The sequence below is a fragment of the Rhea pennata genome, chromosome 16 (assembly GCF_028389875.1).
Source record: "Rhea pennata isolate bPtePen1 chromosome 16, bPtePen1.pri, whole genome shotgun sequence".
Classification (NCBI taxonomy): Eukaryota; Metazoa; Chordata; class Aves; order Rheiformes; family Rheidae; genus Rhea; species Rhea pennata.
Window position 1 is genome coordinate 15,331,231 of NC_084678.1, and position 15,349 is coordinate 15,346,579.

Consider the following 15,349-nt stretch of genomic DNA (forward strand, 5'->3'; position numbering starts at 1 on the left):
ACAGATTTCATATGTTGAGGAAAACTCATATATTGTCTATACAATTCCTGCCTATATTAAAGATAAAGCACTTTTCTGTATGTGGTTACATCAGCAGCAGCACACCTTTTATCTGATGCTATTTTGTAAGGATGGAAAGATCCCCCTTTTACCCCACCATTGATCAAGGAGAGCATTCAGATGGGACGAATTAGACTCCTTCCAAATGGAGAGAAATTAAATAAATGCAGTAGTAAGGATCTTAAAAACACTTTTTAAAATTGCCATACACAAATGGGGAAACACTGCCAGTTTTCTTGCAGTGTCCATGTATGAATGCCAGCACATATCATCACAGCTGGACCGTGCAGGAAATGAAGTGTTATGTTGTGCAGGACTACAGCTTCTGGAATAATAACATCAAAATCACTTCTGAGGATGAAAGTTATACAGCAGTAAAAAGATGACAGTCTTGTTAGTCCCAGGCTTATGTCCACATTCATGTTCTATCACTTTTTGTGATGAAAATCCTTTCCATCCTTTCATCAGTAAAGAGGGTTTTAAGAATATGTAGGAGTGAGAAATACCTGATTACTCTCTCTTAGACTGGAGGATGAGTCAGTAGCACTAGGGTGTGTAGATGGGATCCAAAGGCAGCCTAAGCATTCCATGCACTTGAGCATCAGCCTCCTGCGCTCATCCTCTTGTTCCAAAATATAAAGAAATATTTAGTGAGCTTTTAAAAGCATGGCCCCCCCACATTATAAAATCACTAAAGATATTTTTTGTATAAGTTCTCACATAGATATGTGATTAAATTATCTATTATGAAAGAAATTCGGGCCTGCCTACCATTTAGAAAATTGCTTACATCTGATACTTTACCTCTGATAGTGTGTCAAGGAGCACAAAGCCAGCATGAATGACTGAGGCAATTGAGAAATCCCACACAGGAGAAGAAGCTCTGCCTCCTTCCAAAAAGCATACAGTTGCAGCTTGCTGGTAAAAACTGTGAACTGTGCTAACCGGCTTTGTCACTAACATGATTATGCAAAGTATACTGTAGTGATAGTGTTGCCCTGCCATCACTTACAATGACATCTGCTGTCTTTCAATTTTATGTAATTTTCAATGAATTTTGGTCTGTCAGGTTGCCCTGCCATAGGATTCATGTGAAAATGAGATCCTTATTTGAAGCAAGTGACACAGTTGAAGGAACGGGAAGTGTTAAGGCTGCTATCCATTATGCAAAAGGGAGGAAGATTATTGCAGAAATGCAGAGAGATAAAATGGATTTAAACGTGCAAGTTTCAGTTACAGCCATTCCAGAAGAAAAAAAAAATGAGCCTATTCTAAACAAGATGTCTGTAAATCACAGCTGGCTTGGAACACCCTAACATATGTGTTCACATGGGAATTATAATATATATGTAAAATTGCTTACAGATGTGACCCAGCAAAAAATGTGCTCTGCTATAAATCCTGCTTAGAGTTTGGAGTTACACTCACTTCTACTAGTTTTAAATAGAAAGTTTGGGATAAAGGTTACTGAACAAAATAAATAACTGAGTCTGAGTAACTTTCAAGGTGGACAGTGATCTTAGCAAAGTGGTAGAGCACATTGAGCAAGCCAGCCTGTATCAACCCACTACAGACTCTCCCATCACCAACAGTAGAGCATAATGTAATACTTCTAATAGGAAACAGTGCAGAAGGTAGTAATTAAAATTGTGGAGTGCAGTAAAGAACTACTGAATCAGTGAGAAGGTTTACGTAATTAAATCTCTAATGAAGAAAATGCACATAATTTCACAAACTTCTTAAGCAATATCTTATCGGTGTCATTAACATTTACATCAACTTTAATGATCTTTGTACTGTTTAGAAAATCACTGAGTTATGGCATATAAGCAGTAATGCATTGCAATGAAGTTCTGCCTGCTGAATCAGAAAACAAAAAGTCACACCAAGTGTATCACTTCATAATAAGAGGTATTGCATGTGTTTCCTTGATAATGTTAACTGTATCTGTTGCTTTTTATAGTGGTACCAGCAAATTTTTTTTTAAATAAAGTATAGTCTTACTGTGAATGCAAAGGTATTAAAAGAAGGAACTTCCCCAAAGATCATGTGGGCTAATGTAAATTAGTGCACATTAGAAATTCTGAATTCTAATTGAGCAGAGACCACAAACAAATTGAGTTTGAATGCCAGCTCTACCTTCTTATGGATACTGAAAACATCCTAGAAGTGCTGTGAGCTAATCATCAGTCTCTGCTTAGAAAGGCGTTACAGAAGAAAGAAATTTATCAGTTAAAATGGCAAGCAAGATACTCTGGCTGCAGCATTATTACTGAGATAAATAGGCCGAAGTATTATAAGGGGCAGAAAGAGGGAAAAAACAGTGTTCTCTTAGTGAAGGCATTGTAGATGACACAAAGTCTTCCAGAGACTCCCTCTATAAACATTGCATGCTGGCAAAGGGGACTAGAGGTAGGATACATATATATCTGCATTATACTGTCCAGTAAAAATGTTAAGCACTGCTGTAACCAGCAGGAAAACCAAGGCAGGCTGCCTTAAATTCTCCCCTCATGGGTGGCTTGCATCTGCCTTCCAGCCTTAGGAGGTGCTGTGGCAGCACAGGCATATGTGCAGCCTGTGAAAGCTTACAATTTCCTTCATGAATGACAATGCTAGGCAAAAAAACTGCAGAACAAATTGGATGACAGACTATCTTTGCTATGAAAGATAGGATTTAAGAAAGCATTCCTCATATTTAAGTAATATATTTATATAGAGATGGCAGCCAAAACTATGTTGTCTGCAGCTTTAAAAAAATATATATATTTACTTGAGCTTTTTTCCTCCTGAGACGGACTAGGTCCGCAAGTGGTGAAAACTGGCATTTTACTGGCCATGAAGAGGAAACATTTCCATGCTCCAAATCTAATCAAAATGCTTTAGATTTCTGATATGACTTCACGCACTTATAATGCATATAGTATTAATTTTACTATTAGGTATCTGTATAAGGCTATAACTAGACAAATGGCTTGACCTAGAATGACAGTTATGCTACAAGTAAGTTTTGTGTCTTGTCTTTTAGAAGAAGACCAAAATACAAGTCCTTTAGTAAAAGGAATTTTTTGCATGCTAGAGATGGATGATTCAATTTACAGTAAGTGCTTTGGGAAGAAAATAACAACAGATTTGTCCCTGACAAGATACATTGCAAAAATTCTCTGAAAGAAAGTCTTGCCATGCAACAAGTAAGGCACAACTGGAAACAGTATTGTGGTATTTTGCTAACATCAGACAAGTTCAGATTTTCATTGACAACTTACTCATCTTAGTCCTGAATGGCACTGCCGACATATCTTCATTGCAAGCCGAATTTCAAACTAAGCTGTAGTTACCACAGCTTTCTGTACCCACAGCATTGCTGCGGCAGCAGTTTGTTCCTAATACACTATTGTTTGCCTACGCACTGGATCCGTCCTAGGAAGCAATCTTAAACATTACCAAGATGTTGTACCCTAACGGATGAAGCTGCAGGGTACTTGTGTGAATATTTCCAGGTATTCAAAGTAGAAATTCAGAATTAGACCCTAACATAATCTCCCAAATCATCAACTTGCATATTTTCCTCAAGATTTGAATGTGCCTTTGCAAAAATCTGCTACCACTCTTGGCCCCAGTGAAGAGCTGAGTATTAAGTTCTGTTTTTATTTAGGAAACAGAGTTGTCAGCTAGTCAAGTTTAGTGCTTTTCTGTCGTCCTTCTCAAGTCTCTTTATGTTTATGCAGTTTCATTTTTTATATTTAAGAGTAGTATTTTTGTTTTGAAAGCTAAATAAAAAATAATGTCTCAGAGAAAAAATGATCTAGAGAATCCTGATCACAACACTGAAATTGCCAAGAAAGGGAATTCCAGTAGATTTATGCTAACCAGCTGAGATAGCAAGGCTTTAACGTGATATGCAGTTTAGGTTAAATCAACAAAAATCATCTTGAATAAAGCATGCTATTAAGTCTTTTGGTTCTGATTTGGGATAGCCAGGCATTAATGAATTAATTCTTGTGTTCTCCTTAAACTGGTTCATCCTAAATTCATTGGTTCTTCTTTATGCTTCTTTGCAAGTCTGGGATATAAAACTGAAAAATCAGCAAGATGGCTTTTCCTTTCCCACTCCCAACTCTGCACTGGGATGATATTTTGAAAGCTTAACAGTAGCAGTAATGAACACCTCTGTGCGTGCTTAGAGATGATTATTTGCACTGTTTTCAATCAATTTTTCTAAGGCTTGCCATCTGATGCCCATCTTTTATCTAGCCTCTCTCTGCTGGGAGAATGAACACAACAGATCACAAGGGAGAAGTTCAGTTCAAGAACATATGTTTCAGCAAATAGAATGTATTCTCTATCTGACAGCTGCTTCGCTCTTCTTCACTTTTTTTTTTTTTTTTTTAATTTGAATTAAATGCCATATTTTTGCCCTTATTAGAAGTCATGGAGGCCTGGTCTGAAAGTGAACTCCCTGTTCTCTGTTCCTATTTGAAACAATGAAATACACCTGTGTGCTAAGAGCTTGGGTAACTGCAAAAAAGCTGGAGAAAACCTCCCAGCTGCCAGCTGGAAGAGGTAGTGCTGCTCTAAGGGGCAGGATGATAGGACACAGATCAGATCAAAAGTCCTCTTTTCAGGAGGAAATGAGAGAGAATCTAATTTTTTTTGAAATACTGAAATATGTCACGGCAGTGAGATAATTTCTCTTGCAGGAGTGTTTACTGAACTGAGAGTAATTTGGTGCATGATTGGGCCCAAAGTTCATGAAAAAGGTTCATGTACTTGTGCACGTAAATACTATGTATGGGTATAATACAGTAACTAATGACTTGGCCTGTCATTAAGAAAAAGCAGCTTTGGCTGGTGACGCACACCCAGCATTAGGTGGCAGTGACTTCTGAGTGCGTGCCTCAGCTCCAACACTGAGCCCTGTCCATGGTCTGGAGCAAACTGATAGTTCTGTTCTCAGCTTCTGTAAAACAAAGCCAGTAATGCTGTTCAGAGGTCTGTTGAGGTTTCATTCACCTATATCTGAAAAATTCTTTGAGATTCTCTATTGAAGATGTCCTAAAAATATAGCCAGGCTATGCTACATAGCAAAGGCTATGTAGATGGGTCTAATACAAAAGGATGTAGATGACCTCCTTTCTATAAATGCTCATGTGGCATACCAAAAAATATCCAGTGTGCAGAAAGATTTTTTTATTGCAAGGGTACTAACACATGGTGTTCTAAAATAATGACAGAAATAGTTGTAGCCATATTGCTTATCCCAGAAATCCAATGTTTCCAGAGAGAATGCCAAATGCTAGGCATATTTCTCAGCTGTTCTGACTGTGATGTCTTATGAAATATGAGACCATCTCTCCCGAGGGACATAATATGATCTAGCAAAGGACTGAGCACCCTTAGTTGCTACACTAGTCAGACAGATTTCTATCGCTGAAAACAGCCCAAGGTGTAGTAAAAAAAGGATAAGAACTAAACTGTACATATCCTACATTGTTGATATCTGCTTAAAACCAAAAGTAAAATTTAAGACTGGACAAGAGAAGGAGAGAAAAATTGTCAAAATCTGGAAAATCTGATCAATGAAGGAAAAGACTTTTTTCTGAAATTTAGAAAACAGAAAAATTTAACTCTGATTCTAATCCATGTCATGTCTGTACATGACATTATTATAATTTCTGTATGTTCTTTCTAGAGGCATTGAAAGAGAACATTTTGAAACAAGGAAATGTAATTATTTGCAATTGAAATAGAATAGCAATCAGTTTATGCATATACTCTTCCTGTTGAATTAACATTATTCTACTAAATTAAATTATTTTCACATGCTATTGTACTTTCAGAGGTAGCCATATGTTTTTCACATTTCGTTTCACATGCTACTTTTTTTAATCATCAGAATTTAATGACATAAAAATTGCTATCTGAGTTGACACAATTATTCCCTCTTGATAATAGTCTTTAAGTAGAAACATAATCTGACAGATGAGAGTGCTGAAACTCAGTGTTTCATACAGACTTAAAAAAATAAAAACTTTTCATGCAAAACTTTGAAGACTAGTCTATGGAGGAACAATTTGTCTGCTCTATAATTTATTTGCTTTTCTTCTTTCTTGTTCTTTTTTATGCCTAGAAACATTTGTATGAAAACAGGAATTTAGTTGTTCAGGAACTCATTTATTCCTGCTGTGCAGTCATCATAGGAAATCATAACCCTCTCTTTTAATAGCAAATTACTCTAGGTAGCAGCAAAGATCAAATAAACATTAGAAGATCTAAGAGCCATATTAGATTTAATACTAGATTAGATTTAGAGGGCTGGATTTAAATGGAAAAGTATGCAGAGTTGATTTCAAAATCAGCAAAGTTTTGTTGATACATATTTTTTGACTTAAAATGAGGAAAGTATTGTCAAGTCTGAGCTGTTTAACAGCAGGTTCATCACAGCCAGAACATAGATACAAAGATGACAGTAGACAGAAAAAGTATTTCTGGAGTTTCCTGCAGTCTTGACTGTGGAAAAGTCGTCCTTGCAAGATCTCTGTCATTCTGGATGGAGCTCTCACAGAAACAGTTATTCCTGGAAAATTTCAACAGCATGTAAAACAGACTGGGGTGAGAGATACCTTTCCATTTTGAGACATTAGCTGGAACCTGGATGGAAATATGAATTTGTGTTCAGGAATTCACATCCAAGACTCTTACCACCAAAACTGTCAAGACTTCAGACATGAAGTTTTGGGTTAAACCCAATTCACATACTCACTTAATGTTAGATTAATCTGTTTTAGATGTCAGCACTACTTCAGGTCTCAAAGAATGACATGAGTTAGTTAATTCTTTAGGTATCAAAGGTACTGAAAGTTTTCCATTTCAAAATTTCTTTTTCCTTTCTAACTTTTTATTATTAGGATAATTTGCATGAAAACGTCTTTTTGCTTGTGAGCTTCTGCCCCCACTGTTTTATTATTCACTTGGAATAGTCATTCTTTATATATGATGTCATTGTTACTTGCTATTGAAATTATTTTAATGTCACAAAAAGGATTAAGATTTCAAGTGAAGAGTGAGCAATAGGAAAACCTGATCACCTAAGCAACAGAAGTCCTGTTTCATGCCTGTATGTCTAATAATACCTAAGAAGGCGAAAAAAAAAAAAAAAGGAAAAGAAAAAAACACATCACAGAGGGAATGATGCATACCCTTTTTTCCTAAATGAAATGTTTTCTATGCCATAAAAGACTGGAAAAGCTGGTGGGTTCTGCATTTTTTTAACATTTAAGGCATAATAATTTGTTAAGCATCAATGACAGGTTCAAATAAAACGATCCTGTTCTGACAACGATTAGCAGTCTGGGGGCTTGGTGTACCATTCGGGATCTTTCCCTAGTGTAGCTCGTGTTTGGAAGATTCTTTTGGAAGATGTTGGGAACAGGGGTGGCCTCATGAGTGCTGGGTGGCCGAGGCTACAGCGACATGGGGTCCAGCCTCAGGTATGCCACGAGCTCTGTCTCTAATCTTCATTTATCTCAGGCCGCAACTCTTCAGGTCACTTAAAGCTGAGAAGTTCCTACTGCATCTCTAGCTCCTCCGCATTTTACTCCAGTGTCAATATTACTGCTTTAGGGTTCTGTCAAAATGAGGGAATGGGGCCAGAGGGGCCCTTTGGGGCGTCTGCGCTGCCCCAAGAAACCCCAAAGCTGTTTCCCGCTTGGTGAAAGACCTCTGGGAGGCACGAGGCGGCCTAACCCGTCCCTCACGAGGGAGCTAAGCGGGCTGCCCCTCGCGCTGTGAGCGCCCCGCAGCCCGCCCCGGAGGTAAACCCTGCTCGAAATCTGCCTAAAAACGGTATTCCCCCCCCCCTTCCCCAACTCGGCCCACCCCAAGGCCGCCTCATCCCGCGGCGCCGCGCTCCGAACAGCCGCCGCGCGCCAACCGCCTGCGGCGCCTCAGCGCGCCGCGCGCGCCAACCGCCCTCCGCGCGCCAGCAGGAGCCGCTGCGGCGGCGGCGCGGCGCGGTGGCGGCGCGGCGCGGCCGCCAGGGGGCGGCGCAGCGCGGCGCGGCGCAGCGCGGCGGCGCGGCCATGGGCGAGGCGGAGGGCGGCTCGGCGGGCGCCGTGGAGAAGGCGCCGCCGCTGCCGCCGGCGGCGGGGCCCGGGGCGGCGGCGGCGGTGGCAGCTGCAGCCGCCGCCGCTGCAGCCGTTGCGGCCGCCGCCGCGGCAGCCGCCGCCGCCCCGGAGCCCGGCGTGCCGGCGGAGGAGGCGGTGGTGGTGTGGAGCCCCGAAGTGGAGGTTTGCCTCTTCCACGCCATGCTGGGCCACAAGCCCGTAGGTGAGAGCAGGCCGCGGCCGAGCCGCGGGCTCGAGTAGCGGCGCTAGCCGGGGAGGAGAGCCAGGCGCCGGGCGGGCGAGGGGCCCGGCCGCGCTGCGGTGCTGCCCCTAGCGGCCCCGGGGCTTCCCCCGAGCGGGCGGCGGCGCTGCGGGCACGGAGGCGCCGGCCCCCCCGACCCCTCCCGGGTCAGAGCCAGCCCCCTTCGCTGCCCGGCCCCCTCGACTCCCCTCGCTTGCTGTCCCTTGCTCTCCTTCTGTCCTTTCTGCCGCAGCTCTGGCTGCGGCTCCCTGTGACAGCACCAAGCAGGGCACCTCCGGAACAGCACCCGCAAGGCAGGGTGAGGTATTGGCTGCCCCAGGCACGGCTGCCCGGGTTGTCGTACATCCCTTCCCCTGTGCTCTTTGATTCCCCCCTGTAACAGCAGATTCTGCTTTTCTTTTAGTTCTGTAGCACAAGCAAAACTGTCAGTAGTGTTGATTTCTCAGAGTTCTTCCCCTAGGTGTGAACCGCCACTTCCATATGATCTGTATCCGAGATAAATTCAGTCAGAATATCGGACGGCAGATTTCTTCCAAAGTGATCTGGGACCATCTGAGCACCATGTATGATATGCAAGCTCTTGTGAGTATAAAAGTGATGCAGGAGCACTCTTATTTCCTAAAGTTCAGGAGTTTTGGTAGGCCAAAATCATTCAGCCACTCGTGGTACTAAGAACTAGGTGTCATTTCAGTGAGTTGATGGGAGTTTCCATGTACATAACATTAGGTGGGAGGTGATGGGACCTGCAGTGATTTTCACCATGCTCAATTCTGACTTTTGTGTAATTTTTGGTTACCTAAACGCTGATCCTGCAAACATTTATATAGGTACTTAACTCGATGTGCCAAACAGGGAGGATATAGTGCGCATAAATAAGAATTTGCCAAGATCAGGTTCCAAGAGTACCTCATCGTCATTCCATATGTCTTTATGTTATTAACTGGTTTGATATACAGAGCCTCGGAATTCTCCAGTGTCTAAAGTGCTTTTTAAAGAACTATTTAGCTGTTAATTACATACGAAATAGAGGTTGGGGTTGCATATCTAAATTAAATGTTTTATCAAGATTACTCATAGAAATCTTCCTTTTCTTCCTAAGCATGAATCTGAGATTCTCCCATTCCCCAATATAGAGAAGAATTTTGCTCTTCCTGACGAAATGATTCAAGAAGTGAGAGAAGGTAAGATCTGATAGTAGTCTTTTATTCTTGATTGCTCTAGTCGCAGTTCAGAACAGGTAGCTTAACAGAGCTCCAAAAAAAAAAGAAAATAGTAACACGGCAATCCAAAGCCATTCTTGGCCATTCACTAATGGTGGTATGTTAGGGGCATCAAGAAAGAGAAGTATTAAATAGGTACAACTTTATCTTATGAATGTTTAGTCTGCTGACAGGGAAAGGATCACGCTGTGTGTGCTGTTCATATTGTCAGTATCAGCTGCTGTGATTGACGACTGTCAGAGATAGGCTAGTAGGCTACACAAGTCAGTGGTCTGATTCCATACAGTATTTTTCATTAAGTATACAGACTGTATGTTACTAGTGAACAAACAGGTTCTATTTATACCGTTTAGATGCAAAGTCTTGTTCTGGCTGTACATGAAGGATCCATGTATGTTACTGAATGAGAGGCAAAACGTGGTTGTAGTGCAAAATGATTAGTAGTTTATTGTGGGCTTTTTCACTTTGTTGAGACTACTCTAGTATTATCTGACCATAATTTTTACTGAAAGGGATGATCTGCACACTTTTATGTGGTTCACTTTATAAAATCTTTCAAGAGCAGGATGTATGGAGCTGATGAAAATAACGTTTCTGAATGTTATTTGTGTAGATTTCCTGTGTATAATTTGTATATAATAACATTTCTGTAACAAAATTTTCTGTACATGTAATGAAATAAGGCAATTAAATAGCAATTAAGCTAATGTTTGAAAGTATACTCCAGGAATATACTCTTAATGAATATCCACAGTTACAATAGCTAGAGAAACTTGCTTCTTGGCCATGGACTTTACCAAGTACTTCTTGTGCTAGAGTATTATTTTTTTTAACATGGTTTATATGTCTTTTCAAGAGCATTACTGCTTTTAATGTCTGAAGACAGATTTTTAATGTTTTTGTTCTGTAGTTGCAGAACATACAGATTGATTGAAAATAAAATCAGTATTAGATGTCTAGAGAAATTTGTAAAGATTCAGTGTGGTTTCATTGCACTGTAAAATCACTTCATGTTTTTATAGTCTTAGGATTCAGCTATCTGGCACTTCCAAAATACCTACTCAAGACAGACATATCTGTGTTGTCTAATCTGGTAGAACTCTGCAGCAGTCTGAGAGAAATCTTAGATAAGACCGTGCAAGTCAGATTTTCAAAGTTCAGCTGTATGTCTGTTGGTTTAGTACTTGTTATCCGAGATAGGAGCTAGGAAGTTCAAGCGTCTGCATCGTCAGTCAGGCAGTTCTGGGGATATATTAAAACACAGTCAAATGCTCTCAATCATTAGGTACAATAAACGTTACACTAATGGTTCAATACAAAATCATAATAAATCTAAGATACTGCAGTATGTTTTGCCTACTTAGCATTTCACTCTTGTTCCTATTAACAGTTTCATTGGATTTTTTTGCTGTGTGGTATCTGCCTTGGTATCTTATTCAGTCCACTTGCCCTGTGTAGTGCTCTGAGTATAGTTGGATTGTTCTCTACATTTTTTATCGCAGTACTGAGGAACATTCCTAAATTGAATGTTGAATATCACTCTGAATGTTTGTGAACATGGTGCACACATGTTGAGGTGACTAACCTAGCAAATAAATACATATATACATGGTTCTTAAAAAAACACCCAACAGCTGCTTAACAATTTTTTCTTTAGGAAAAGTAATGATTGAAGAAGAAGTGAAAGAGGAAATAAAAGAAGAGATGGAGACTCATGCAGGCCCGGAAGAAGGTAAATTTCTAACTCTACTATTTAAAGTAAGATAAACCAACTAATTCTGAGAGATGATGTTTAATTGTAAATCCTGTATTTACTGTACTTTGATGTGATTTTGTGCAGACTGAGCATATGTTTATTGCCAAAGACTAAAATAATTTTAAAATACAGTAAGCAGTTGCCAATATCTCATACTTCAAAAGATTTCTCCTTTGCTCTTAATTCATCTGTGCAAAGCTGTATAACTGTGGTTTTTTTTCCTATTTAAATATGTTGTTGGCAAATCCCCTAGAAGCCTTAAATAATCTAAAGATCTCTTTAAAAAACAAAACAAAAAATTAAGTCGAAGTTTAGTGAACCTAAACGATCTGGATCAGGATCTGCGTAATCACTAGAAAAATTGAGTACCTTCAAAGCAAAAAATGGTTGCAAGAATATATGCTTAAATGGGAAGGAGGGAGTGTCTTTTTTTTCTCGCTTGTTTTGTTTTCATTATCTTGCTTTTTTTAAAATATAAGGCTTATTTTTGTAACACTTTTCTGTAGAACAAAGTCAAATGTAAGCAGCAGAGATCCTGCTATTTACCTTAATGGATCAAGACAACTATTAGTTAGATAATTTTGTAATCCTTATATCACAGAATAAGTGGTGTTTAGTTTTAAGACTGAGCATAATAAATAATCTAAAAATATATTTTAAAAAGATATTATATCACATACTTTGGGTACCAGTTTTAAAGTCTATGAAGTGATCTTTGACTGTGAATTTCATAGATTGGCCTTATGTTCTGTAAATGTTCCTATTAAGTGCTCTGATTTTAAGTGTTGTTTAATTCTGCTTAATGAATTTTACTTTTAGCCTATCAAAATTCATGCTTGGCTTTAAAACAAACAATAAAAGCAAGGAATGCCCTTTTACAGGACATTTTTCCAAAGAAAATTAAAATAACACTTTTAAAGAGCTTAATAGTATGAGAATTGATCTGTTAGAAAAGTTTTAAATAATGTAAAGAAATATGATACGATTTCTTTTTTGCCTATGGATGTACATCTGATCTGAAATCACTACTCTGATCTTATTTCAGTTTTTGCACCTTCTGGAAATTTAGGAAAAACAAGCGAAAAGCCAAGTGGCAAAGAGAAAGAGAAGACTTCATCAGACTCTGGGTCCAAAGAAGGACCTGATAAGAGGAAGCGCAACAGAGTCACTGAAAAGGTCTTAAATGCAAACAGTAATCCTTCCAGTCCAAGTGCTGCAAAACGACGCAGAACATAAAGAAAGATGTGAAAGAGAGAAGTATTTAACGGTGCAACATGACGAGAGAACATTTTAAAACAAACAGCAGGAAAGACGTTACTTGGATTTTCTAGGAGAGGAAAAGGTGTCTGAGCCAGGTATTGAAGAATCTACACGTTGGCTTTATACACACAAGAGTTTGCCTGTCTTTCCCAATTTGTTTGTTAGTCAGCGCTGAGTAGCTGAATGATAGCTACCTTCTCAGGGCATTGAGGGAGGATGCTGGCAGCTTTAAAAGTTTACGCGTACTTGACAATTCAGTGGTTGCCTTTCAGACCACTAACACACTGTGTCAGCACAGCTCATGAAGTGAATACTCAATGAAACAAGGAGGTTCAATTCATGAAAAGCTTAAGTTATTTCTGTATATTTTGGATCTATTTCCTGCCATTGCTTTGTTGCTTTCTTTGAATATTACAGACCCTAATGTTGTTTGGCTGTTTTACTTATTGCAGACATAGTGTTTGTATCAAATGTCTGACTTTTGTTAGTTCAGTAAAACTAAAAATCTTTTAAATCCAGATAACTAATGAGTTGAAGTTTTCTTTCATGTTGTTTTTTTTGCTGGAGCAAAAAGGAAATCTCTATTACCTGGATCCTTAGCGGTGAGACTTTTTTTTTCCCCTTCATCTTTATAAATATGTATACTTTTAAGTGAAGTGAAAATGACAATGCCTTTAGCCAGAATAATTAATTAGTGTCCTAAATAAAATATCCAGTGGTGTCACGTGATATTGAAAGGGATCAGCTGAGTTGTACATAAACCTAGAGAGGCTGTTTCATTTTTGTACTATACTAGTGTATATAACAGAGGGTTTTGTACTTTGTTATTTAACTTTTTTTAAAGCAAATTTATTAGATATTAAGTATGGCAAAATTGCAAAATGTTGATCCTGTTCTACAACTTAAATATTCTGAAGTAGTTTTAGTAAAAAATTTACTGATGCATTGTAATGCTTATCTTCTATATGCTACAATATTAACATTTGGTAGATGTTACTATTTTTGAGTTGCCAAAAGGTGGTTTGTGCTTAACAAACACATGTTAAATGGTGAATGAAGCAGGCTGAAATGTTACTCAATTTGTTTCACCGTATTAACTACCATTTAATAAATAGAAAGTATTCTTAATCCAGCAGTATTGCCATCAAGGTTAGAAGCCAGAAACCTACTAGCTTTTGTTTTTACTTTAAGTACATAGCCAAATTCTTTTTTGTTTTATTCACGTTGCTTATTTTATACCAAGAATAAATCTGACACTCATTTTACTAAATGGTAGTTGTTTGATAATTAAATTTTGGCCTGTAGCTTATTTTTTAATGGTATTTAGGTATCTTGTGCCTTTAGTGAAACTGCTCAAAAGTGTGTATCGGCTCTGTAGGAGCCTAAATATTTTTACTGTTCTATTTTTTAATGACTGTATCTGGATCTTATGAATTAGTACCCTGTAATTTAAATAATATATCTGGTAAGAAATCCTGGTCCACTGAAGTCCATAGAGGGGTTGCTGTTTTCCAAAATACAGGATTTTCTCTGTTTTAATTAGCATAACACAATCGTGAAGTATTGAGTTCAGAGCATGACTTTTTTTAATCTTTTGACAGTTCATTTGTTTACCATCTCATTTGCACTGTTCAGGTCTAGAAAGTTAGAACACTGCTAGGATGTTACTGGATGGCTACTACAGCTGCTTCCATATGTGCTTTTAGAGTTCGATGCAAGCTCTCTGTATCCAAGGTCTGACATGAACAAATTCCAAACCAGAAGCCATAAAACCCCCTTAATTTATTGCTGTGCTTCAGCTGATAAGCTCAGCAAAAGGTCAGTGACATACTTAACAGCTGGAGAGCTCCACAGAGCTCCAGTTTTGCTACAGGTGACTCAAATTTTCCAGGTGGATAGAAATCGAACTATTTTATAACATTGTATAAAAAAGTTTCTGCTTTTAATTTTGAAGTTAAAAAAAAATCTGAAATAATACATGGGTCAGTATTACCAAGTTGCTTGAAGTTATCACGTACTTCACTTACAGATCTATTCCTGAAGTGAGTTCTGAAAGGTGAGTGGCACTCTAAACTTTAGCGGTTTCCTTAAGAATTAAAATACTCATTAATTTATAAGGATCTGTATAGGTCTTAACCACAAATTGCAGATTTTTTTAACTTTAAGGTCTCATGGCCTTGTAGGTAAATCCTTTTCATCTAAGGGATTCTACTCAAAATTATTTGCTATACCAATGCAGTATTTTTTTTTTTTTATTGCTTTGGTCAAAGTACAAGTATGTGATTACTGACATACGATGCAATTTCTCAACACTATCCCTGAAGCAGGAAGTCCACTTGGGATTTTTTTTACTCTGCTCAGCAAAAACAGATCATCAGCAGTTCACCGACTGTGGGGTTACATATTTGAAAAATGCAAATGCTGTACATGACCTGAGTGCTGCGGCTCTCTTTTCCCCGAGCCCTGCCTTCTTTGGGAGGTTGTTCTTCTCTTCGCTTTTTGCTCCAAGCAGTGGTATCCAGCCCCCCCCCCCCCCCTCGGTCGCGGGGGTCCCCGAGCAGCGGTGGTGCCGCCGGAGGGGGGAGGCTGTTCCGCGCAGCCGCCGCGCCGCCCCCTGCGCCAATGGGGAGCGGCGCCGGGCGGAGGGGGCGGAGCCTCGCGCGCCTCTCTGCCCCCCCCACGCAAG

At 39.3% G+C, this 15,349-nt stretch overlaps 1 protein-coding gene across 1 annotated transcript; it reads left to right on the top strand.

Annotated features, from left to right (window-relative positions):
* The first annotated feature begins 8,141 nt into the window (after positions 1 to 8,141).
* On the top strand, positions 8,142 to 13,392 carry MRGBP (MRG domain binding protein). The gene is made up of 5 exons (XM_062589235.1): positions 8,142 to 8,388; positions 8,888 to 9,009; positions 9,527 to 9,608; positions 11,305 to 11,379; positions 12,449 to 13,392. Exons 1-5 carry the CDS (start codon positions 8,142 to 8,144, stop codon positions 12,637 to 12,639), a joined length of 717 nt encoding a protein of 238 aa, XP_062445219.1. The 3' UTR covers positions 12,640 to 13,392.
* Positions 13,393 to 15,349: the final 1,957 nt, after the last annotated feature.

Excerpts from the sequence above, each read along its gene's own strand:
- MRGBP (XM_062589235.1), top strand. The coding sequence starts at position 8,142 with ATGGGCGAGGCGGAGGGCGGCTCGGCGGGCGCCGTGGAGAAGGCGCCG. Across the intron at positions 8,389-8,887 it reads GCTGGGCCACAAGCCCGTAG|GTGTGAACCGCCACTTCCAT; the intron begins GTGAGAGCAGGC and ends TTCTTCCCCTAG. Across the intron at positions 11,380-12,448 it reads TCATGCAGGCCCGGAAGAAG|TTTTTGCACCTTCTGGAAAT; the intron begins GTAAATTTCTAA and ends ATCTTATTTCAG.